We start from the raw sequence: 25,731 nt of genomic DNA, 5'->3' as shown, positions 1-25,731 counted from the left end.
CGCCTTAGTTTTCTTGTCTGTAAAATAGAAATAAATATGGTAGCTGCTTTGTTTGCTTTTGGGAATGTGGTAAGAATTAAATAAGCTCATGAGTATGAATTATTTATACATTATAAAATGCTATTTTAATTCTTATAGTGATTGGACTTTTACTTAGTATTTTATTATTTTATTCATTTAGACCTCGACACAGTATGGCAAATTTAGAAAATATTGTGAACGAAGCCAAGAACATTCCAGCCTTTCTACCCAATGTATTGTCCTTAAAAGAAGCCTTACAAAAGGCTCGTGAATGGACAGCTAAAGTGGAAGCTATTCAGGTAAAGGAACTTTCAGATTAGCCTACCAATCAGGTAATACATTCTCATAAATATACTATGTAAACCTTGCTTCTTTAGAATAATCATGATAAAGTAATAGTAGCTAGCCAGGCAGTAATGTAGCATGCCTTTAATCCCAGCCTTTGGGAGGCAGAGGTAGGTGATCTCTGTGAGTTGCAGCCCAGCTTGGTCTATAGAGGGAGTTTCAGGACAGCCACAACTTCACAAAGAAACTCTGTCTTGAGAAGAGGAAAAAAAAATATAATAGTACCTAAAGATCACCTATTCTTTCCTCTGATTTTATAATTCAGAATAAATAGTAAATACTTAAAGGTTGCTAGTTTTGTTTTGGAAAGATGATGGAGTTATGTATTCAGTTTTTCAGAGAAAGGACATTTATATTTCATGACATAAAATTTATTTCACAGCATTTGTTTGTTCTATTATTTATATTCTTTGAAACAGGATCTTACTGTGTAGCCCTGATGTGCCTGAAACTCAGAGGCCTGGAAACTGGCCTGGAACTTTACTATGTATGTAGCCCAGGATAACCTTAGACACAGAGAGATCTTCTTGCCTCTGCCACCCAGTACTGGGGTAAAAATCATGTACCACCACTACTGATTTACCTCCTTAGTAATATTTAAGGACTGACTGTCAGTCCTTCCCTTTGGTAAACAGTTCTTTTTTTTTTTTTTTTTTTTTTTTTAGTAGGACAACCCTTCTTCAGGTTGCTTGACTTGTGGGTTTACCTAGAAGGTATTCTGTAGTCCAGGGACAATAGTTTGGCACCAGACGGAGTAAGAGTGAATGTGTTTGTTGATCCTTTCAGTATCTCAGCAAATTTATCTGTATGCTTAGCTAACTGACTCTTCTTATCTTGGTACCTTAGCGATTGTGCTGTTAGAGAATTTCATAATGTTAGAGTATATTATTATTTAAAGTCATTGTTTATATGTATGTATTTGTGCCTGAGTATATGTATGTATACCGCATACATGCAGAAGCCCACACAAAAGCTAGAAGGGTGTATTGGATTATATGTATGTATTTGTGCCTGAGTATATGTATGTATACCGCATACATGCAGAAGCCCACACAAAAGCTAGAAGGGTGTATTGGATTTTCAGGAACTGGAGTTGTAGACTGTTGTGAACTGACATGTGGGTGTTGGTAACTGAACCTAGGTTTTCTACATGAGCTGAAACCTCTTTTTTTTTTTTTTTTAAATGGAACGCTTCATGAATTTGCATATCATCCTTGTGCAGGGGCCTTGCTAATATTTTCTGTATCGTTCCAATTTTAGTATATGTGCTGCTGAAGCAAGCACAGGCTGAGCCATCTCTCTGATCCCAGTCTCTATATTATTATTTTAAAGAATCAATAGATTTATTTGGTTGTTTTCTAAAGCAGCGTTTCAAATTTGCCATGTAGCTGAAGCAGGCTTTGAACTTTGAATCCACTTTCTCTTCTGAGTGCTGGGTTTATAGGTATACACCATCATTCCTACCATAAATTCATAGCTTTCTTGTTTTTTTCCAGATGTGTCAGTATATCTTTCAAAATAAATTTTCAGACAGTTATGTTAGTTGCTACAAGAGAAATAATATTTTATTAGAATATAGTATAATGGTTGTAAAAACAGCAATGATTTCATTACTTGGCAGTACTGAAACACCATGAATTTAGGAGCAAAGTAGTTGCTCATAGCTTTCTTTTTTATAACATAAGCAATAGGTGGTTATCCAGTATAAGATACTGCTTTTAGTTTTATGTCAATAGAAATTAAATTTGGAGTTGTAATGGTAAAATGGATTTCCACTCTGCCAAAAGGATTCTTCCGTTGTCCTCTGTAACATTGTCTATGGTGGCTGAAGCAAGGACTCAGGGATTAAGGGGATTTACTGCTTTTTCAGAGGACCTGGCTGCAGTTCCCAGCACCCACATGGCAGCTCACAACAATCTATTAACTCCAGCTCAAGGAGATTCAATAACTCTGGCTTCCGTGGGCACCGTATATAGTACACGTACATTCATGCAGGACACTCATACACATGAAATAAAAATAAATAAATCTTAAAGAGACTTATTTGCATCTATTAGCAAATTCATTCTTCATTTTTTTTTCTGTTTTGTTTTTGTTTCATTGTTTTTTGAGACAGGGTTTCTCTAGTTTTGGAGGCTGTCCTGGAACTTATTCTGTAGACCAAGCTGGCCTCAAACTCAGAGATCCGCCTGTCTCTGCCTCCCTAGTGTTGGGATTAAAGATGTGAGTCACCACTGCCCATTCTTCATTTCCAGTTGCATTTATACATTTCTATTCTTCACTTCTCCTTTGAACTTTTATCCTGTTGGTCCCCTTAATTATTAAAATCTTTGGTAATTTGTTCATTAAAAAATTAATTCCCAGAGACAGAAATCTTTAATAAATAAATAAATTAATAAAAAAAAATTAATTCCCCCAAAACATTTAATTCTTTGGAAGGCAGAGGCAAGTGAATCTCTGTTGAGTATAAGACCAACCTGGCCTACAAAGTGAGTTCCAGGCTATTCAGGTCTACATTATTGAAACAATGTCTCTAAAATGAATTTTTAAATTAATTTATGAACTTTTCTGTAGAAATTAAATTCATTAAAGAAATTTAGTTAGTTGATTTAACACAGAAGTTAATACTAAGACTGAAGATGTTCCTTAGTGGTATAGTGCCTGCCTAGTGTACAATGCCTGGATTCTATTCCCTGCTAGTATTTTAAAAAAAAGAAAGAAAAAGAAAATACTAAACCAAGTTCCCCAAATAGTATATTGCCATACTCCACGAAAGAATTAAAATTGTATGTGAATCTGCTTTTTCTTTTTCCAGAGTGGCAGCAACTATGCTTACTTGGAGCAGCTTGAGAGCTTATCTGCTAAAGGACGCCCCATCCCTGTGCGTCTTGATGCATTGCCTCAAGTGGAATCACAGGTCGCAGCAGCACGGGCCTGGAGAGAACGGACTGGGCGGACCTTTCTTAAGAAGAATTCCAGCCACACATTGTTACAGGTGAAGATCATGTGTGTGTTCTTCGGCCCTCTCACAGATGTTGTTAAATTGCTACCTGTGTTGGTGAAAGGTTCTTTCCAGTTAATTTAGTCATCATTATAATTAATTTCTATTACGTAGTATTAGATGTTGGATGGAAAACTGTGGGAGTCTTGGACAAGCTCTTTTTTTTTTTTTTTTTTTTTTTACTAATCTGTGCTGTGTCCAGAAAAGGCACTCAGCATATATCTTTTTGTTTGTTTTTTGAGATAGGGTCTGTATCAAAACTTACTTGGTAGACCAGGCTGTCCTCAAACTCACTGTGATCCGCCTGCCTCTGCCTCCTGAGTGCTTGGATTAAAGGCGTGCACTACCACCACCCTGCTTTAGCATATATCTTAACTTCTGTTATTAGACTCTACTAAAAGATCTTATCCTCAGAGGCACAAATTTAATTCTTTTTATCTTGAGCAGTTGAGCACAGTAGTCAAAGAGGATAGACTTTGGAATTTTAACCTTTGTCCTCGGACAAGTCCCTTGTCTCTCTCGTCAATAAAATCTGGGAAGTAATGCCTACTATGTACAGTTGTTATGAAAATTTAAATGAATGACATACATGGATCCCCAGTATGGTGGTTAAAGCGAGAGGATCACCATAAATTGTAGGCCAGCCTGTGCTACAGCGTAAGATCCTGCCTCTAAAATATTAAAGATAATAAACAGGTACCTTGGGCATTGCCAGTAGTCCGTTATTTTCACTCTTAAGGGATTTGAATTGGTTTGGTTTTGTTTTTAAGCTAGAGTTAATATTTTTAAAATTTTTTAGGTGCTAAGTCCTCGAACTGACATTGGTGTATATGGGAGTGGAAAAAGTAGGAGAAAAAAAGTAAAAGAAATAATAGAAAAAGAAAAGGAGAAGGACCTAGACCTTGAACCTTTGAGTGATTTAGAAGAAGGACTGGAGGAGACCAGAGATACAGCCATGGTGGTAAGGAACTAAGTGATGAACCTTGGATTTGCTTTGTGAATTCAAAGTTCTGTGAAAGATCTTAGCAGGTTTTTAACTGATAATTTACCTGTATATAAAAAATTTGCTGTTTGTTCTCTTCCCAAAAGGATCTTTTTATTTTCTTTGGAAGGGGGGCAGAATTGAACCTAGGACCTTATATATATTGATCAAATGTTTCACTGAGTTACATCCCCAAGCTTCACACTTATTCCTTATTGTTGTTCTTTTAACACTTAAAAATATTTCATCCTAGTAGTCCATACTTCTGAGTAGCTTTGATTGTTTTGGTGGTGGTGCTGGTGGGATTTTGTGTGTGTGTGTGTGTGTGTGTGTATTTCTTGGGATTAAATGTGGGTCTCCTGAATGCTATAATGCTATATTATTGAACTACATACCCCTTGTCAGATCAGTAGTCACCCAAAGTTAAATCCTTTGCCTGTTACTAAGCTTTTTCTATTACAGGTAAGCATGTAGGACTTCCTCTTTTTTTTCCCACCTCTAATATTTGTCATTTATTTGTGGCAAAAATACGTAAAGTCGTTTTTGTTTTTTTGAGAGAAGGTTTCTCTGTGTAGCAGTCCTGGCTGTCCTGGAACTCACTTTGAAGTCCAGGTTGGCCTTGAACTCACATAGATCCACCTGCCTCTGCCTGCTGAGTGTCAGGATTAAAGGTGTGCACCACCACCACATATAAAGTTATCCTTTGATGATCTTGAAATAATACTTTGCGTTATTATCAACTACATGGATAAAAGCTACTTTTAAATACATTTTTAAAATTAAGCCCTTTTTCTTTTTGTTTTTAAGAGTAGTTTTAGTTCCTAGAAAAGTGGAATGAAAGGAACAGGTATTTTCCATGAATTCTCTGCCCATTTCTTTTTGAAAAATCATTTTCTTAGTCTTCACCTGTAGGAATGGAATTGCTGAGTTAGAATTAATAGCATTTTATTGTTCTTAGTACTTTATCATGGTTTTCAAAGAAACTGATAGTTTATTGATAACAGTTACTTTAAAATTTCTCACCAGGCTGTGGTAGCACACGCCATTAATCCCAGCACTTAGAAAGCAGAGGCAGGGGAATCTCTGAATTGATTCAAGGCCTGCCAGGTCTACATAACAAGTTCCAAGACAGCCAGAGCTACACTAAGAAACCTGGAAACTCGGGAAAAAACAACACAAAAACCCTCTCACCTTTGTCTTATTAGTACACAGCAGTAGATTGAGTGTTATGTAAAATATTTGTAGCCGGGCGATGGTGGCGCACGCCTTTAATCCCAGCACTCGGGAGGCAGAGGCAGGCGGATCTCTGTGAGTTCGAGACCAGCGTGGTCTGCAGAGCTAGTTCCAGGACAGGCTCCAAAGCCACAGAGAAACTCTGTCTCGAAAAAACCAAAAAAAAAAAAAAAAAAAAATATTTGTAGTTACAAGAATTGGGCTTTTTAAAGACTTACGGACTAAGGAAAGTGTGATTATTAGGAGCCAGAGAAGGAGAGTGAAAATAAAAATTAGTTTGGGAAATACATAATTGTAGGGGTTTAAAAATACTAAATAACTTGATATGATTCTGTCTATAAGTAATCCAATTTTGAGACCAAGGAAAACGATCTTTGTTAAGAGAGTAGTCAGTAAGTCATTCTTATGAGCAAGTAGAACTAGAAATTATTTCAAAATTGTTACAGAGTCTCCAGGCGGTGGTGGCACACGCCCTTAATCCCAGCACTTGAGGCAGAGGCAGGAGGATTTCTGTGAGTTCGAGACTAGCCTGGTCTACAAGAGCCAGTTCCAGGACAGGCTCCAAAGCTACAGAGAAAACAATAAAATGTGTTTAGTAGCCTGCCCACACTTTCCAGAACACTGAAATCCAGAAAAGTTATAGTCTTTGAGTCCAAGAGCCAGGTACTTGGTACGAGTGCTTGATTTCAAGAAACACCCTTTTTATATTGTACCCTACAAAAAGCACTCTGTTGTAAGTTGTCAAATATCATAGCAGTTTGTCCATTTTGTAGATGGATAATGTTTATGTGGAAACTGAAAGGGTTACCTACATTTCAGGAAATTGCCACATACATTCTTCGGTGCTTTGTGGGCATTTTAGAATGACTCCTTTTAATTAAATGCTTGTTGTGTACAGGTGGCAGTTTTCAAAGAACGAGAACAAAAAGAGATTGAGGCCATGCATTCCCTCAGAGCAGCCAACCTAGCCAAGATGACAATTGTGGACCGCATAGAAGAAGTAAAATTTTGTGTTTGCCGCAAGACAGCTAGTGGGTTTATGCTACAGTGTGAGCTCTGCAAAGACTGGTTCCATAACAGCTGTGTTCCCCTGCCTAAATCAAGTTCCCAGAAAAAGGGATCTAGCTGGCAGGCTAAAGACGTAAAATTCCTTTGCCCTCTTTGTATGAGATCTCGAAGACCCAGGCTAGAGACTATTCTGTCACTCCTGGTATCACTTCAGAAGTTGCCTGTACGGTTGCCTGAAGGAGAGGCACTTCAGTGTTTGACAGAACGTGCCATGAGTTGGCAAGATAGAGCACGGCAAGCCTTAGCCACAGATGAACTGTCCTCTGCCCTGGCCAAACTCTCTGTGTTAAGCCAACGGATGGTGGAACAAGCAGCACGAGAAAAAACTGAAAAGATCATCAGTGCAGAACTCCAAAAAGCAGCTGCCAATCCAGACTTACAGGTCAGTTTTTAATTTACTTTCTTGTGTTTCATGTGGTAGTATTTGTCAGTTAGCGACTAGTGAATTAAATGGATTTAATTTGTTGACTTAAATAGAAAAGCGGCTATAATTTGCCAGCAGTTATATGATGTATAGCATCTTTTTCCTTCTGCATACACAGCTTTGCTTTTTTTCCCTGCATAAAAATTCAAGTCATTTCAGTGAAATGCAATCTGAAAATATTCAGGTAGACTGTAGCATCATTTACTAGCTGCTTTTTAAGTAAGTTAGTTATACTTTGTTAATGTTAAACATATGTTAATTGCTTATGTTTGTTTAGTCTATTTGTCTGTTCATCTTTGTTGTTTAGGGACACTTACCTAGTTTCCAACAGTCTGCTTTTAGCCGGGTGGCGAGTAGTGTGTCATCTTCCCCCCGTCAAACAGTAGACTATGATGATGAAGAAACAGATTCTGATGAAGATATTCGGGAAACATATGGCTATGACATGAAGGTAATTACAGGGGCAGGCTAGGGATACATTTCTGGTGAGTTCTGTTTTTAAAACTGCTGACCATTGATATTTGAAGATTAAAATTGGAAGAGAAACCTAATTATGTATTAGTCTTGAATATGTGATGATAGCAACTTTTCAAAACTTAAAAAAAACCTAAAATTTTAAACATTCTTACATTTGTGGTAAAGTGTCCCTACCATGAGTTTTACAAGGTCAGAGGACAACTTGGCAGATTCAGTTTTCTCCTTCCACTAAGTGGGTTTCAGGGATCCCACCCAAGTGGTCAGACTTGGTGGTAGCACCTTTTCCTGCTGAGCCACCTTGCTCATCCCAGTTTTTTTTTTTTTTAACGTTAATTAGAAAAAGCTAGATGGAAAACTCAGTTTGTAAACTGCTTGCCACACGCGCAGGAGGACTTGAGTTTAGTTCCCCAGTACCCTCATAAAAAAGGTTGTGATGGTGGGTGCTTGTATTTCCATACTGGAGGTGAAGACCAGTAGTTCCCTGGAATTCACTACTCAGAGAAACGGTCTCTCAAACAAAAAGGTGAATGGCACCTGAGGAATGCCACCTAAGGTTTCAGACCACGTACATGCAAACACTTGTGCATGCACACAGATAGTTTTTAAAAGCTTTTCATTGTTCTAGGTGTGGAGGCCCATGCCTTGAATCCTTGAAGGAGAGACACGCTCTCTGTGAGTTCTAGGCCAGGCAAGGGCCACACAGAGAGTCTCCTTCTCAAAAAAAAAAAAAGAAAGAAAGAAAATTCCTGTTTTCATCAACTTACTAATCATATGACTTAAATAAATTAAAATGTTACTATTCTTAAAATATTTAAGTTGTAGCTTTTATTGCTAATAAAACATTTTTAGATTGTTTTCTTTTTTGAGTTGTTAAAGTCTGGAGGCTAGAGATGTAGTATTTGGCTTTTGTGTGCAAGGCACTGGGTTCTTGCCTCATTACTACCAAAGAATATCTGTACAGTGATATATAAGAATTCCAAGCCAGGGCTGGAGAGATGGCTCAGTGGTTAAGAGCATTGCCTGCTCTTCCAAAGGTCCTGAGTTCAATTCCCAGCAACCACATGGTGGCTCACAACCATCGGTAATGAGGTCTGGCGCCCTCTTCTGGCCTGCATACATACACACAGACAGAATATTGTGTACATAATAAATAAATAAATATTAAAAAAAAAAATTTCCAAGCCAGCTGTGGTGGCCCACACATTTAATCCCAGCTCTGGGAGGCAGAGAAAGTCAGGTCTTTACTGTTCCAGGAAAGCCTGCACAGGCTATGTAGAAATCCTGTCTCAGATTTAAAAAAAAAAAAATCCCAGGCTTGCCAGGCATTTAATTTAGCACACACCTTTAATCCCAGCATTTGGGAGGCAGAGGTAGGCCTAGTGTACCTAGTGAGTTCAAAGGCTGCTTAGTGAAACCCTGCTTAGTCAGTAAAAAAGTAACCATCCTACCCCAAATGTACTAAGAGTCTTTTGCTTTGGTCTCTTTTATTTTCTGCATAATGTGGTGGACTGGTGGGGAATGGATTGATGCACAGAACAAATTCACCTTTCATGTAATAGAAAACTATGCAGTTGGAGAAATGATAGCTCGGGGAGGAGTATCTATCTCTAAAAGTGCTTATTGCTCTTACAGAAGACCTGGATTCAGTTTCCAACAACCACATGGAAGTTCATAAATGTCTGTAACTCTAAATCCTGGAATTCAATACCCTTTTCTGCTCTCTGTAGACTAGCTCCTTCACACATGTCTTTCATATAAATTTACGCAAGCACAATCACATAAATAAAAGAGAATAAACTTTAAAAAATATATAGTATGTTGCAAGAAGCAGAGGGTTAGGTCATAACAAAGAGACTTTCTGTAGCATAAAACGACAGACTACAGAGTGATCTCCCACCTTGAAGATGCTCTTGTTCAGTTCGAGCGAGTACTTTGTGTTCATTTTCCAGGATGTAATTCCCACCATATGATTAAAGCTGTTGAGATCGGCCAGTTGGTCATGGAAGGTTAGTATGAGCTGTGCAGGTATTTCTAGTTACACAGTCTCTACTTTGCAATTAGTTAATGTTTCTGATTAAACAGTGTTGGATTCTGGTCATAGCCTTAGGTTATAAGGCTACAGAGCTGCAGCTCTGTAATATTAGGTTGAAGCACTCCAGTACTTGTATTTTTGATGGAGGCAGTTTTTCTGCTTAGGGATTTCTGGACCAAGCTTTAGTAATTCCCTGGTGGATACCTGTTCTGTTCTTCTAGTCTCTTAGCAATTGCCTTCCTCATACAAAGAGTACTAGATACAATGTCATACTTTGCCTCTGGTTAGGATTTGCAGGGGTACAGTTACGGTCAGAACAGATTGTCATTAATATGATTGTTTTGTTAGCGCCACTATGCTGACATCAGCATCTTTGTGTTAGATCCTATTGGCCTTTCATTGGCACTGTATGTTAGATGTAAACCCTTTGAGTTTTGCCTAGTAATAACATCTGGATCTGGAGAGAGACCTAGAAGTAGGTGGCAGTTTTACATGTGATTTGGTTTGCTCTTAGAACCTGGGAGTTTGGTACTCTTGATATAATAGCATTCTTCAAAGAATTAGGAACCATTCCATCTTTACCCATTGACTCTCTTTGCTTTTTGTTGTTGTTTAGGTTTGGTTTTGGTTTAGTTTTTGGTTTTTAGAGACAGGGTTTCTCTGTATTAAAGTCCTAGCTGTCCTGGAACTAGCTCTTGTAGACCAGGTTAGGCTTGAACTCACGAACTCACAGAGATCCGCCTGCCTCTGCCTCTCAAGTGCTGGGATTAAAGGTGTACGCTACCACCGCCCAACTTGTTTTGTTTTGTTTTGTTTTAAGACAGGATTTCTTTGTGCAGTGCTGCCTGTCCTGTACCTCTTGTAGACCAGGCTGGACTTGAATTCACAGCGATCTGCCTCTCTGCCTTGCAAGTGCTGGGACTAAAGGTATGTGCCACCACCAACTGACCACTGATTTCTGAAATTGATGTTGGATGTGTCTTTCTGGGCCACTTTCCACTTTATTTGTTGGTGTAGGATCTCTTGTTGAATCTGGATTTCTCATATTCCAGCTAGTTTTCTTTCCCCAAAGATCCTCTGCCTACCTCCTAAACACAGTTAGTTGCCTTGCCTACAAAGATTTTTCATTAGTTCTGGGGATCCAAATTCTGGTCATCACACTTTTGCAACAAAGTCATCTCCACGACCTGGGGCTGGGAAGCCCTGGGACTTTCTATAGTACAGGTGCCATATCTGGCTTTAGTTTTCTACAAAGATGTAGGGGATCAGACTCAATGTTCTTATATTTGAGCAGCAAGGATTTAATGACTGTGACCCATCTCCCACAGACTAATCTTTATGTTGATTTTTTTTGTATCATGTGTATGAATACTTTGAGAATCAAACCCCCAGTCCTCTGCAAGAGTAGCAAGTGCTTTTGGCCAGTTAGCCAGCTCTCAAATCTTAAATCCTCTGTGGTGGAGTCCTGTGTGTTTGTGTGTGTACAGTTATGTATATGTGGGTGGGTGTACGTGCATGTGGATACTAGTAGTCAATCTTGGGTATGGTTTCTCAAGGAGCCATCAGCTTTATTTTAAATTTCTTAAAAATCACATTTGTTTGTGTGCACATACTCATTCACACCATGAAACATATATGGAGGTCAGAGGACAGCTTGTGGAAGTAGGTTCTTTCCTTCTACCTTGTGGGTCTTGGGGATCGAACTTCAGTCATCATGTTTGTCAGCAAGTATCCTTATTGTATTCCATTTTTTCCCTTCTTTTTTTTTTTTCTTTTGTCGAGACAAGTCTTTTTCTTTGTAGTTCAACTGGCCTGGAACTCAGTATCTAGACTAAGCTAGCTTTGAACTCAATAGAGATAGATCCACCTGCCTCTTCTGTTTTTATTGAGGGTTTTCTTAGTGACTAGTACTTTGTTGATAGTACAGTGCCCAGTACCACTCGGGGAAGAGACAACAAATCAAACATAGAAATACACTTACTAGCAAATAAAGACAACTACTGTCACAACAGGAAAGAAAATGGCCAAAATTACCTAAACTTTTGAGGTTATAATTAAAGTTAAAGTAGTAATGAAAAAGATGAAGAGAATTCCTTAGAGAATCATCTGAGACCTAACTAGAACTGTCAGAACTGTATAAATTATATATTGGCATTCGAGTTCTTCATTGTATTACATAAGGAAAGTTGGTAAGAGTGTGTGGGTTTGAAAACCTTTAGAAGGGATTAAATTGCCCGTGTATTAAAATGTCACATTTAAACTTTCCATCTTCCTCTTAAGTCCATTTTATATTTCTGTTAAAAGATCAAAAATTACAACAACAACAAAAGGAATTACTAACTTGGGGCTGGAGAGATGGCTCAGTGGTTAAGAACATAAACTTCTGCAGAGGACCAGAGTTTGTTGCTCAGCACCCACATTGAATAGCTCACAACCACCTGTAATTCCAGCTCTAAGAAGAGCCAACATCTTTGACCTCATTGAGTACCTATAATCAAATGTACACACACCTGTACACATAATTAAAAATAAAAAAATTAAATGATTCTTGTTATTAAAGGATATTTTTATAATAAAATAGACTTTGGGAGGTAGTTAAATGATATCTTTGTAGATTACTTTTAGTTTTTTTTTTAAATTTATTTATTTATTATGTATACAATATTCTGTCTGTGTGTATGCCTGAAGGCCAGAAGAGGGCGCCAGACCTCTTTACAGATGGTTGTGAGCCACCATGTGGTTGCTGGGAATTGAACTCAGGACCTTTGGAAGGCAATGCTCTTAACCACTGAACCATCTCTCCAGCCCCGAGTTTGTTATTTTTTTAGCTCAAGACATTTAAGCTTTTCTGTGTGTGTGTGTGTGTGTGTACGTGCATGCAGCACCCAATTGTATATTAATATACAGAAAATAACAGTTCATATTTTGGGGGAGGAGGTTGAGAGAGTGTTTCTCTGTGTAGTTTGGGAGCCTGTCCTAGAACTCACTCTGTAGACCATGCTGGCTCCAAACTCATAAAGACTTGCCTTTGCCTCACAAATGCTGGGATTAAAGGCCACCACCACCCAGCCCAAAGTTAGTGCCATGTTTTTAGTGTCTTATGTCAGAAGTTTTCTCTCTCTCTTTTTTATCCGAGACAGGGTTTCGCTGTAGTTTTAGAGTCTGTCCTAGAACTAGCTCTTCTAGACCAGGCTGGCCTTGAACTCACAGAGATCCACCTGCCCCTGCCTCCCTAGTGGGATTAAAGGCGTGTGCCACCACTGCCCAGCTCGCTCTTTTTTTCCCTCTCTCTTTTTTAATAATTTAATATAATAAATTTTTAAAATTTATTTTATGTACATTGGTGTGAAGGTGTCTTTGGAACTGGAGTTACAGATAGTTGTGAGCTGCCATACTGTAGGTGCTGGGAATTGCAGCCAGTGCTATTAACCACTGAGCCATCTCTAGCCCAATGTCAGAAATTTTTAACTTGAAAACATTCATTTATAGGTTTTTGTAGATTAAGAGGTTATAATGTTGATAGCTTCTCTTTGTTCTTTAGGATACAGCCAGTGTGAAATCCTCTAGTAGTCTGGAACCCAATCTCTTTTGTGATGAAGAAATTCCCATTAAGTCTGAGGAAGTGGTAACTCACATGTGGACAGCACCTTCGTTCTGTGCAGAACATGCATATTCTTCTGCTTCTAAGAGTTGTTCTCAAGGTAATAATTGCCCTTGGAAAGATGTGTAGGATCTGGGCATGCTGGCGCGTGATGGTAATCCAAACACATAGAAGGTACAAGCAGGTTAGCCAAGGAGTTCAAGTTCTTTCCTAACAAGATAGCAAGTTTGAGGCTAGCACCATGTCTTTGTAAAAACAGAAGTGAGCCTGGTTCAGAACCAGCCATGAAAGTCTGACAACCTAAGTTTGTTTTCCAGAACCCTCATAAAAAAATGCTCTGGAATCCTAGTGCTGGTGCAGGAGATTTTTTGGGAATTCTCAGGCCAGCTAACTTGGAGTAAGCAGCACAGTAGGAGAAATAAGTCCCTCAATAAGGACTTAAGAGACTATCATCTAACCACTGCATGCTGTGGCTCATGTCCTTCTATACTCACATAATAAAAAATAAATCAGAAAACATAAGGGGATTTATTTAGTTCAGTGGTAGAGTGTTTGCCTAGCAAGTGCAAGACATAAGTTTGGTCCTTAGGCCTGAGAAAAACAAAAAATAAAATTAATTATGTGTAGAAAGTAAGTTGGAACAGATGGAAAAAGGTATTCAGATTTTTTCTTTTTAAGATTTATTATGTATACAATGTTCTGCCCACATGTACACCTGCAGGCCAGAAGAGGGCACCAGATCTCATTATGGATGACTGAACCAATATGTGGTTTCTGGGAATTGAACTCAGGACCTCTGGAAGAGTAGCCAGTGCTCTTAACTGCTGAGCCATCTCTCTAGCCCCTTAATTCAGATTGTTAATTGAATACATACCTGGTTGTCACTTCCTAAGATGGAGGCAGAAGTTTCTGTTCTGTCCAGTCCCATAGCCATTTAGTCCCAAAGAAATACACAGAGGCTTATATTAATTATAAACTGTTTGGCCTATTAACTCAGGCTTATTACTAACCAGCTTACAACTTAACCCATATTTCTTGTCTATGTTTAGGCATGTGGTTTGATACCTTTTCTCAGAAAGGCAGTCTCATCTTCCTTTGCATTCTACTGGTGACTCTGCCCTTCCTCTTCCCAGAATTCTTAGTCTGATTATCCCACCTATACTTCCTGCCTGGCTACTGGCCAATCAGTGTTTTGTTAAACTAGTACAAGTGGCCAATCTTCACAGTGTACAAGAGCATTATCCCACAGCACTAAGAGAACCTGAAAACTTGTTGAAAGTAAAAATATGTTTCGTTTTCTGTCATTAGATGATAGTCTGAAAAGGTAATAGAATTATAGAGTCCTAATTAGGAAAATTTTGTAGTTCATGTGGCACATGTCATATTTGTGTAGAATCTCTGGCAGATCTTCACTTAGCCTCTGCTTGATCAGTAACAGCTGTCAAGGAACTCTGTGCTGCTTAAGAATATTCATGGTTGCCCCGTGGTGGTGGCGGCATATGCCTTTGATCCCAGCATGTGGGAAACAGAAGCAGTAGATCTCTGGGAGTTCGAGGCCAGCCTGGTCTTCAAAGCAAGTTCCCGAACAGCCAGATCTGTTACATTGAGAAACCCTGTCTCAGAAAATAGAGAGACTATTCATACTGAGCTTGGGTATTCTTTTGTTCTGTGGAGTTTTTTTTTTTTTTTTTTTATTTTGGGGTGTAGAGACAAAGTCTTACTCTATAGCTTTAACTGGTGTAGTTTTTTTGTGTAGTTTCTGTTGGCTTCAAAGTTAGAGAAATACTCTCGTATCAGCTTCCTGAGTGCTGGGATTACAAATGTGTGCTGCTGTGCCTGCTATTCAATATTGTGGGTTTTATTTTATTTATTCATTTATTGGTTTTGTCTTAAGAGGTTCTTTTTTTCTTTTTTAAATGTGTATGAGTGTTTTGTCTGCTTGTATGTATGTGTACCGTGTCTATGCCTGATACCTGAGGAAGTCAGAAGAGTACATTGGGTCCCTTGGAACTAGAGTTTGGGTAGTTGTTAGTGAGTGCTGGGAATCAAACCCATATCTTCTTCCAGAGCAACAAATGTTTTTAACCACTGATCCATGTCTCAACTCCCAGGTTTTGCTATTCTTTCTTTTTAACGTTTTATTTATTTATTGGTTTTTTTGAGACAGCGTTTCTCTGTGGCTTTGGAGCCTGTCCTGGAACTCACTTTGTAGACCAGGCTGGCCTCAAAGTCACAGAGATCTGCCTCCCGAGTTCTGGGATTAAAGGTGTGCACCACCGCTACCCGGCAGTTTTGCTATTCTTAATTGTTAGAGAGTTCTTTCTTCTGATGAATGCTTTCTCAAAGATGTTCACTTTTCTTCTACCTAGAAAAAATAAGTAGTACTTTATTTCACTGGTCTGGAAAATGGCCTCCTACTCCCAGAGCCTCACCCTGCAGGAACCAGTTTTAAACTCTAAAGCAGCTATTGAGGGTGGCCCTTAGGAATTCTGGCTTCTGTGCGTTTGGTGGGGAGGTGTTGTTGTGGGTGTATATGTGCTTGAAGGCCTGAAGTTGATGTCAGGTGTCTCCACCATCAGTTTCAGTCCTGCTTTTGTGATAGAATCTCTCATTTGAACCTGAAGCTCACTGATGGACAAGACTGGCCGGCCTTGGGATATTTGGCTGTCTCCATTCACAGTACTAGGTTACAGTTACAGGTGCTCATTGCCACACCCAACTTCATGTGGGTGGGTGTAGGGATCCAAACTCAGGTCCTTCTGCTTCTGCAGCAAACACTTTGCACACTGAGCCATGTCTCCAACTTCCTATATTCATTCTTTAACTTTCATTTTTATTTTAAAATTTGATAGTATATGCCTATATGCTTTCTATTTGGGAGCTTGAAATAAGGGAATTTTTTGAGATCTCTCCAGGCAACATAATGTCTTTCTTTGGGGGAGGGGATAGCGGGTTTGTTGTTGTTGTTTTCTCTAAAGCAAAAAATGTACAGAAAACCTATTTTTAATACTAATATATAGAGAGGGAAGAGGGAAATTTCTAAACATTTACTTTGTAAACATTTGTATACCATTTTCACTTCTTTGCTTTGTTTCATGATGTCTTTGGGGAAAGGTTCTAGCACACCAAGAAAACAGCCTCGGAAGAGCCCTTTGGTTCCCCGAAGTTTGGAGCCTCCGGTGTTGGAGTTGTCTCCTGGAGCAAAAGCCCAGTTGGAAGAACTCATGATGGTGGGAGACCTCCTAGAAGTATCTCTGGATGAGACACAACACATATGGCGGATTCTGCAGGCCACACATCCCCCCTCAGAGGACAGATTCTTACATATCATGGAGGTATGACCCTCATACTAACTTCAGTAGTGATTTTAAAAATACTTAACATGTCCATGTTCGTTGGTAGTACCTCAGATACAGGGGTGTCAGAGTGGGTAGTAATTTGTCAGTCCTGTTCTCTCATTTAAGCAAAAATTTTTGTTTCTTTGTTTTTTTTTTATTTATTTGTTTGGTTGCTTGATTGTTTTTTGTTTTTGATGTTGTTTTTGCTTTTTTTTTAATAGAATTTCTCTGTGTATCTTTGGCTGTCCTGGAACCACTCTGTAGACCAGGCTGGTCTTGAACTTACAGAGATCTGCCTGCCTTTGCTTCCCTGAGTGCTGGGATTAAAGGCATGTATCACCATTGCCTGCCTCCTTTGTTTTCTTTATTGAAACTTTGTATAATAGTTCTTTTATTTTTGCTTGACAAAAGCAGGGATTAATAAACAGTTTAGCCAAGTATCATGTTACAGGCTTGTAATCATAAAACAGAGGAGGGCGGAGGCAAGAAAATCAGAATTCAAAGTCAAACAAACAAAAAAACTTAAGCAGTTTAGGGGCTAGAAGGATGAATCAGTGCTTAAGAGCATATACTGCAGTCAGGTCAGTTCCAAGCACTCACATTGGTTGGCTCACAACTACTTATAACTCCAGCTCAAGAGGATCTGAACCCCTCTCCTCTACTCTAGAACCTTTCCACTCACATGCATATATCCACACAGAAATGCACACATAAAATTTAAAATACTCTTTTTAAACAGTTGTCTTAGAATTGGGTAAGTGTGGTAATTTTTAAAAGGTGCGACTAGGGAGATGGCTCAGTAGGTAAAGTTCTTACTTTGCCAATATGAGGACCAGAGTATGGATTTCTAGCACCTATACTAAAAAAAAAACAAAACTAGATGATATTGGCGGCCTGCCTATAATCCTGGTTTATAAGGCAGACGGGGAATTTCAGGAACAAACTGGCTAGTCACACTAGCCAAAATGGTGAACTCCATGTTTAACAATTTTTACAAGGTGGAGGAGAGTGATTAAGGAAGACACAGACATCAACTTTAGGCTTCCACACATTGAAACTTGTATACTTATGTAAACACATACCACATATATGTGTGTGCGCGCACTCAGGGAAAAAGGTAAGGGAGTGATTAAGTAGAACTGGATGCGTTGGAAGGAAGAGTTCACAGTCATGTACTACATTTACAAGAGCAGTTTATCATGGTGTTCATAATGGCATTTTACATCCATAATCTCCTTTGATCATGCTAGGATTATCGGCATGAGCAATCCAAAGTGGTCTTACTTGGCTGTCTTTTACCTCAAAAAGATCCAGCTAGCTGGGCGGTGGTGGCGCACGCCTTTAATCCCAGCACTCGGGAGGCAGAGGCAGGCGGATCTCTGGGAGTTCGAGGCCAGCCTGGTCTACAAGAGCTAGTTCCAGGACGGGCACCAAAGCTACAGAGAAACCCTGTCTCAAAAAACCAAAAAAAAAAAAAAAAAAAAAAAAAAAAAAAAAAAAAAAAAAAAAGGATCCAGCTACTTCTGCCTCTGGAGTGCTACGGCATTACAAGTGTGCACAACCACACTTGGCTTAACCAGCCTCTTATTTATTTCCTTTTCTTTGAGACAGGGTCTTTGGCAACCCAAGATTTTTGAGTACTAAAGGATGACTTTAACCTTCTGATCCTCCCACCTCTCCCTCTACCTCCCAAGTGCTAGAGTTCCAGGTGTGCACCCCCCACATCTGGTTTTATGGTGTGTGAGGATCAGGTTTAGGATTTTTTTTACCTGTTGAGCTACATGCCCAGCAAATCTGTCTCTTAACAGCTTAGAATAATATTTTTTCTTTTTGTCATTTAAAAATTTTGCCAGGGGCTAAAACACAAGAGCTATATCATCTTACTTTTTTTTTTTTTTTTTTTTTTTGAGTATACAGTTCAGTTGTGTTTGTAACATATTCATATAGTATGCAAATACCACCTCAGTCTATCTCTAGAACTCATTTTGTGGGCTTGGAAGTTGAAACATGCTCTCACTGCTGCATAGACCAAGTTGTCCTTGAACCTTCAGCAACCCCCTTGCCACTGACTCTTAAATGCTGAGATTACAGATGTGTACCATCAATGCCCAGATTCCTACAACTCTGTAATCATTACAAAGAGAAAATCTGTACCATTACACAGTAAATCTGTTTCCCCTCCTTCATCCCCTATTTACTTTTTGTGTCTGCTAATTTGTTCTAGGTGCCTTATATAGACACTTTTTTAAGTTTTGCATGAAAATTCTGATTAATTTTATATTTTTGAAGGATGATAGCATGGAAGAGAAACCACTAAAAATGAAAGGAAAGGATTCTTCTGAGAAGAAACGGAAACGGAAGCTAGAGAAGGTAGAACAATTTTTTGGAGAAGGAAAACAGAAGGTCAAGGAGCTAAAGAAAATAGATAAACCTAAAAAGAAGAAATTAAAATTAAATGTGGACAAATCCAAAGAACTGAATAAGTTGGCCAAGAAGCTAGCAAAAGAAGAAGAGAGAAAGAAAAAGAAAGAAAAGGCTGCTGCAGTCAAAGTCGAGCTTGTGAAAGAGAGTACTGAGAAGAAAAGAGAGAAAAAAGTGCTGGATATCCCCTCAAAGTATGACTGGTCAGGAGCAGAGGAATCTGATGATGAGAATGCTGTGTGTGCAGCCCAGAACTGCCAAAGGCCGTGTAAGGACAAGGTGAGGTACAGGGGTTCATGGACTGTGTGAAAAGGCCAGAGATAATAATGGTTGTGGAGATGTGTGTATAATATGATATCAGTTTGTGATTCCAAGATTTGGACTTCTAACATATTTTTTCCCACAGTTTTTATAAACCATTTTAAATAGTGAAGCTACTTAAGTATGCTTAGTGTAGGAAATGCATTTTTTTTAAAGTCATTTACTTAGAGATACACAGAAGCATAGAAAACTTACTTGATATCTTGGCAAGCAGTTTATTTCATATGCAGTGTGTAGGTCAAGCTTCAAAATGCACTTCTGACCTCCCGTAGTGTGATTCAGAACTAGGTGGCTGGTCTGTTAGCCACAATAGCCTGGGAAAAGTCCATCCTTATCTTGAGACACCCTAGACAAAGGATACTCTCTTAAATAGAATATGATTTTTTTTTTAAAGCAAATAATTCAGACTCTTAATGTTGTCGTTAAATTTTTCAGCCTAGGCTAGTAGATGGCTCAGTGGTTAAAGATGCTTGTTCTCAAACTTAACAGTTTGAGTTCATTTCCAGGACTACATGATAGAAGTAGATTTATAGCTTCTTCAAGTTATCCTCTGACTCCCACATATGGTCTGTACTAACTTTCTTTAACCCTAAATTTTAAGTACTGTAATTCATTGTTGGCTATTTTTTAGGCAACAGTTCTGTTAATTTCTGGGAGAAATGGACGGACTTTATTGGGAGGTGGGGGGGGAATCTCAATTCTTTAAGTGATTTGGAAACATCTTTTATTTTTCCTGTCAAGAATACTAGTAAGGAGCCATTGTGTCAGAACACATTTGTAATTCAACACTTGGGTAGCAGAGAAAATGAGGGTTTCAAGTTAGAAACCAACTTGAGCTACCTAGTGAAACCTTATCTCAACAATAAATCTTAAAACCATAATTATAATTTTCAAGGGCTATGGAGAAAGCTCAGCTGTTGAAGTCCTTGCTGAGTACAAGAACCTGTATAAAAGCGGAGCATAGCAGGATGTTTCTGTAGCAACAGCCCTGAGGCAAAGAGAGGTGGAGACAGGTGAAGCCTCCAAACTTGCTGGCCACAGTAATAACTAAAGCTGTACCACTGTTTCTTGAAGGTTGTGCCCCACTTACCTTCTGAATTAAATACTTAACACATTTTTAGAGTCTGTAAGGAACCTAGAGGTTTCTTGTTCTGGCTCCTCACATTTGCATATATGATGTGACCAAAGTTATAGAATTAATTAGTGGTAGCACCCAAAAAAATGAAAGCCAACCCTGACTCTTTGACTGTTCCAGATTCTGGTTCTCTATCAAGTTCCCAACTCTTGGGTAATTTTCATTTATTTACTAAACAGGCTGATGAAAGGTTAGCTTTTCTTCTTTGGCTATGAATATATTAGCAGCTCGTTGCTGTTAGATCTTCTCTTCTTTAACTAATTTTCAGTAATTTCAATGCTACAAATATGTCAGTTCACTTATCCCTGTCTTTCCCTCAGCATGCAAGTACTACAGACACTACCACCCCATTCACTGTACAAATAAACTTATGAAAAAGGAACATAGTCCATGAAACCACTTCATAATAGGAAGTACTATGTAAATGTAAAGAGGTCATAACCATGAGATTTGCTCCTATGATAATTGTTATTTGTGTGATTACTCTGATAGAGACCATAGTTTTAGCTACATATTCAGGGAAAATGTCTATATTAAACTGTTAAAGGTGAGCATAGTGTATTTCCCTGTCATTAGCTTAAGTGAAATAAATTTAATGTTATATTTCTCTGTTAATTCTCTGTAGATTATTTCAGATTATAAATATTTCATCTGCCATTGCTATTTTGAAATTTATTTCTTGCACTACTTTAACTAAGTTAAGAATTTTCAAGATTCCTAATTTGTAGTTACTACAGTTGTCTATATTAACAGGTAAAAATCTAATTTCTAATTAAGTATCTAACATGCTGTGTGACTTCAGATAAGCAAAGCACTTTTTCAGGAAAATACCATGCAACAGAGAAAAACCTTAGCGTTCATTGGTTTTTAGCTAAATGTCCCTTCATCATTTCTCCTGTCAGTAATAGCTATGATTTTTTTCTAAAAATAAAAAGGTTGAGAAGTATTATTTTAAAAATTAAGTGTTTACTTGAATGTACTTAGCTTCAGTTTCAAAATAGCTTACAAAGAGTAAAGAAAGATAACAGCAGAGTATGGTGAAGGGTTTTGAAAGGCTGTTTCTTCCATGAGTTATGAAGTTTGAGCTAAAATTAACTTCCAAAACAATATAGAGATAGAGATATTTGTTTTAAAATCCAGAAGCTTTTTCTCCCTGAGGTCTACTGTATCTTATTTGTGTTAACAGTGAAACATGCTTACAAGAATAAATTATTTTAGGTTAATATTTGAGTAGCTTTTTTTTTCATTATTAAAATAAATGATCATGGCCACGAAAAAAGAATAGTCATTTTACATATGATGATACACTGTTTTCTTTTTACTTATTCTTTCGTGGAACTTTTTATTACTTCTTTATAAAAAGTTTGTTAAGTAAATTAAAATAGGGGGCTGGAGAGATGGCTCAGCGATTAAGAGCACTGCCTGCTCTTCCAAAGGTCCTGAGTTCAATTCCCAGCAACCACATGGTGACTCACAGCCATCTGTAATGAGGTCTGGTGCCCTCTTCTGGCCTTCAGGCATACACGCAAACAGAATATTGTATACATAATAAATAAATATTTTTTAAAAAGTAAATTAAAATATTTAAATTTATATATTCTTGCCTCAACTTGATTTTTAAAATGTTTTTGTGGCTTGGTAGTAGCAGTGTACACATTTTTGGTTTTTCTAGACAGGGTTTTTCTGTGTAAACAGCTCTAGCTGTCCTGGAACTTGCTCTATAGACCAGGCTGACCTGGTACACAGTGTGTGCCTTTAATCCCAGCACTTTGGAGGCAGAGGCAGGTGGATTTCTGTGAGTTTAAGGTCAGCCTAAGCCTAATCTACAGAGCAAGTTCCAGAACATCTGAGGCTACACAAAGAAACTTGAAAAGTGAGGAGGGGGAGAGAGGTGGCTTTAATTAAAAGCGCGCCTTTAATTCCAGTATTTGCGAGGCAGATCTCTGCGAGTTCAAGGCCACTGTGGCCAGCTAGACTAAGTAAATGTATAAAACTTATACCTGGTACTGCGACAGCATTGTGACCAAGTGTTATAGTTTGTCTGGGACTGTCTAAATTTTATTGCGAAAGATTTTACATACTAGAAAATCTTTCATTCCTAGGCAAACTGAAAGGGTTAGTCACAATGTTTAGAGTACCATAAATTGGTTAAAACTAGTAAATTGGGGCTGGAGAGATGGCTCAGAGGTTACAAGCACTGACTGTTCTTCCAGAGGTCCTGAGTTCAATTCCCAGCAACCACATGACGGGTCACAGCCATCTATATGAGAGCTGGTACCAACACTGTATACATAAAAAATAAGTAAAAAAAAAAAAAAAACTAGTAAACTGAGAATATTACTATCAATCTTCTCCCCTCCCCCAAACGGTATTATGCTCTAACGTCTGAACAAAATACAAATTACCAAGAACTTAAGTCTCAGTGTGAAATCATACAACAAAATAAAAATGTCAGGCTACTATTATTTCTGCTACTCTTCGTTTCATATTCCATTTCTTTTCTCTCTTGATTGTACTGAGGATAAACCCATGCTCTTAAATCCTTAAGGATACTAAGCAAGCGTTCTTAGCACTGAGCTACTAAACACACAACCTCAATATTTTACTTAACCTTTTTGTCTGTATGGGAGAGTATTCATGTGGTAGTCAGAGGACAGTAGTCAGTTCTCTCTTCCACACGTGGAATCCTCCTAAGACACCAGCTCACATTGCTTGTCAGGCTTGGCAGCAAGTACTTTTTACCTACAAGAGATCTTTCTAGCCCTAATTCTCTTTCATTTGAACACAATAACCTATTTGTACTGTATTATTAGATTTTTTTTACCTGTTAATTTATCAACTCCTAGTTGTTGTGAGGTTTTTGTTTGCTTGTTTTTAAACTCCAAGCTCTTGCTATGCCTCCTTTAAGGACAGTAGGCTCCCTGGGCTTCAAAGAATCCTCCTGCCTCAGCCTCTCAAATTAATGCAATTATAGACACCTGCCACCATGCTTGCATTTTGGAGGAAGTAGTTAATTTTTTTTTTTTAATTTACTAAATGATGAAGCCTTTTTTCCCTAAACGACAAATGAAGGTGGGTGTGACCATTAGAATGTAGTATGCACTTAGGTTACTGCATAGGTTGTTGCCTCTCAGAATTTTCTCTGAAGTCAGTTGACATTCTGAACTGTAGTTTGCCTTGTGATCCTGTTGGACTTTTCATATGGCAGTGGAATTTAGGTTGATTGTTCATAAAGGAATTGATAAGTGAAGGATATAGTTTTCCTAACTGTATTATCAGGATAGATTGTCACATAACCAGAGGCTGCAGTAGAAATAGCGGAAGAGCTAGGATCTGGAAGGCACTTCCAATCAAAGTCACATAAGAGAAAATACTGTTTTTTCTTTTCCTATTTTTTTTTTAATTTAACTTTATTTTGTATACATTGGTGTAAAGGTGTCTTGTCCCTTGGAATTGGAGTTTCAGACATTTGTGAACTGCTGTGTATTGGGTATTGGGAAATGAACCCGGGTCCTCTTGAAGTGCAGCCAGTACTCTTAACCCCTGAGCCCTCTCTCCAGGCTGAGACAGGGTTTTTTGTGTAATAAAATAGCCTTGACTGTCCCAGAACTCGCTTTGTAGACTAGGTTGGCCTCAAACCTGCAGAGATCTGCCCAGGTACCTCTGCCTTCCAAGTAGTGGGATTAAAGGTATGTATCACTATGCCTGGCTCAAACTTTACTTACTTGAAGAAAATTAATCGATTTAGTTTTTAGAAACTAGAAGCCAGTGGATACAGCAAAAAAATTTTAAAGCCTTAGAATGCTTTTTTTTAAATAGCAAATACTTCTAAATTGATAGCTTTTTTTTTTTTTTTTTTTTTTTTTACTGTGAACTAGCATAAATGAGGACTTGATTGGATTAATAGAATTCAAGGTAGGAATGAAGGGATCTGTTGGTTGGAGTGGCATCATAAAATAATCTAGTAGGCATGGTGGCACATGCCTTTAATCCCAGCACTCAGGAGGCAGAGGCAGGGAGATCTCTCAGTTTGAGGCCAACCTGGTCCACAGAGGGAGTTCCAGGGCAACCAGGGCTTCAGAGAGAAACACTTTCTTGCAGGGGTTGGGGGTCGTAGTATCTCAAATCTATGCAGTCCCATGAAACATAGGTCATTTTTCTAATTCCTTTATAAGCTCCAAACACTCAAAACACTCATTTTCCGTTCACCTGCAATAGGTAGCAGTTTATAAAATGTTTACTTTTCTATAGCTCCATTGTATTTATTTTATTCTACAGCATATTACCTCCTAATTTTTCTCTGGTTACAGCAGGATCATTATGATATGTTTCTTAACTATACTTTTGCTTTCTTCTGAGGCAAAACATAGTTACAAATGAATGGAACTTAGTTTAGGTGGGATAGTTTAGTTGTTCTGAACTTAGAGGAAACAATATCACAAGGAAGAGACACCAGTGTTCTGAGTCATCCAGAATGTCTTAAAGTCCACACTCAGTTCTAAGTGTGTATTTCCCTTTTCTTAATAAACTGACTGCTTTGCCACAGAGATCACAGCATTGTGGAGGCTAAGACAAGAGAATCTCATCTCATTTGAGCCTAGCAGAATGTTAGACTGAAGATGAAGTTTGAGGCTAGCCTGGGCTACATAGTAAGACTCTGCCTACGGGAGCTCACCTAAAGAATTTGATTACAGGAAGAAAAAAATATTTAAGAAAAAATACAAATATTTAAGAGTGCTTAGAATAGAAATGATAAAAGCTAATAAGCCAAATGACAGTTTTTTTTTAAATAATTTTTCTATCTTTTATTATAAGCCCAAAATCACTGACATGATTGTCATAAGCTTTTACCAGCTGTGGAAATATTTTGAAAACCACTCTTTCCCTAAAAAAAAAAAATTTACCTAGCCAAGACCTCTTTTGTTCTTATTTACTGACTGTCCTGAGGGACTTTTTTGATCTCTTCATTTTCCTTTGTTCCAATATCTGATAAAGCTCATGATTTTAAGTGGCTTCCTGTATCACCACCACAGTGATCAGCCTTTATATTGTGAAGGGGGTTCGCTGTAGCTCCATCTTGATAGATTCTTGTCTACTATGACAAATTAAATATAAGAACTGTAATTACCTTCCAAGCAGAAAAGCCTCAAGTTACACTTCCCTGCTATATTGTAAATGCCAAGGTGTAAAGTCACCAAACCAAAGCCTCTTCTGTCTCCTGTAGTCACTATAGGCTCTGAAGGATCAGTGTTTGCTTGGCATCTGCCACTGACACCTGCCATTTTTTTTTTCAGACTAATTTAAAACCCCAGAGTAATCTATTGACCTGTGT

The 25,731-nt window shown here is 38.2% G+C and overlaps 1 protein-coding gene and 1 non-coding gene across 3 annotated transcripts in view; one reads left to right on the top strand and one right to left on the bottom strand.

Moving 5' to 3' along the window:
- The window catches only part of Kdm5a (lysine demethylase 5A), an 86,818-nt gene that overhangs the window by 56,214 nt on the left and 4,873 nt on the right, over nucleotides 1-25,731 (top strand). Inside the window, exons 20-27 of one of the 2 annotated variants that reach the window (XM_057762611.1) lie at nucleotides 182-320; nucleotides 3,182-3,361; nucleotides 4,167-4,328; nucleotides 6,481-7,032; nucleotides 7,382-7,525; nucleotides 13,125-13,284; nucleotides 16,299-16,519; nucleotides 18,812-19,222. In XM_057762611.1, coding sequence (XP_057618594.1) covers nucleotides 182-320; nucleotides 3,182-3,361; nucleotides 4,167-4,328; nucleotides 6,481-7,032; nucleotides 7,382-7,525; nucleotides 13,125-13,284; nucleotides 16,299-16,519; nucleotides 18,812-19,222 — 1,969 coding nt within the window. Of the gene's footprint in view, nucleotides 1-181; nucleotides 321-3,181; nucleotides 3,362-4,166; nucleotides 4,329-6,480; nucleotides 7,033-7,381; nucleotides 7,526-13,124; nucleotides 13,285-16,298; nucleotides 16,520-18,811; nucleotides 19,223-25,731 lie in introns of those variants that run through there. The other variant, XR_009056691.1, reaches the window with a different exon arrangement.
- Nucleotides 1,544-1,650, bottom strand: LOC130890043 (U6 spliceosomal RNA). Its single transcript, XR_009058679.1, has one exon. It is a non-coding gene; the product is annotated as a U6 spliceosomal RNA (small nuclear RNA).

The sequence above is a fragment of the Chionomys nivalis genome, chromosome 1 (assembly GCF_950005125.1).
Source record: "Chionomys nivalis chromosome 1, mChiNiv1.1, whole genome shotgun sequence".
Lineage (NCBI taxonomy): Eukaryota > Metazoa > Chordata > Mammalia > Rodentia > Cricetidae > Chionomys > Chionomys nivalis.
This window is presented reverse-complemented; position numbering and strand designations above follow the sequence as displayed.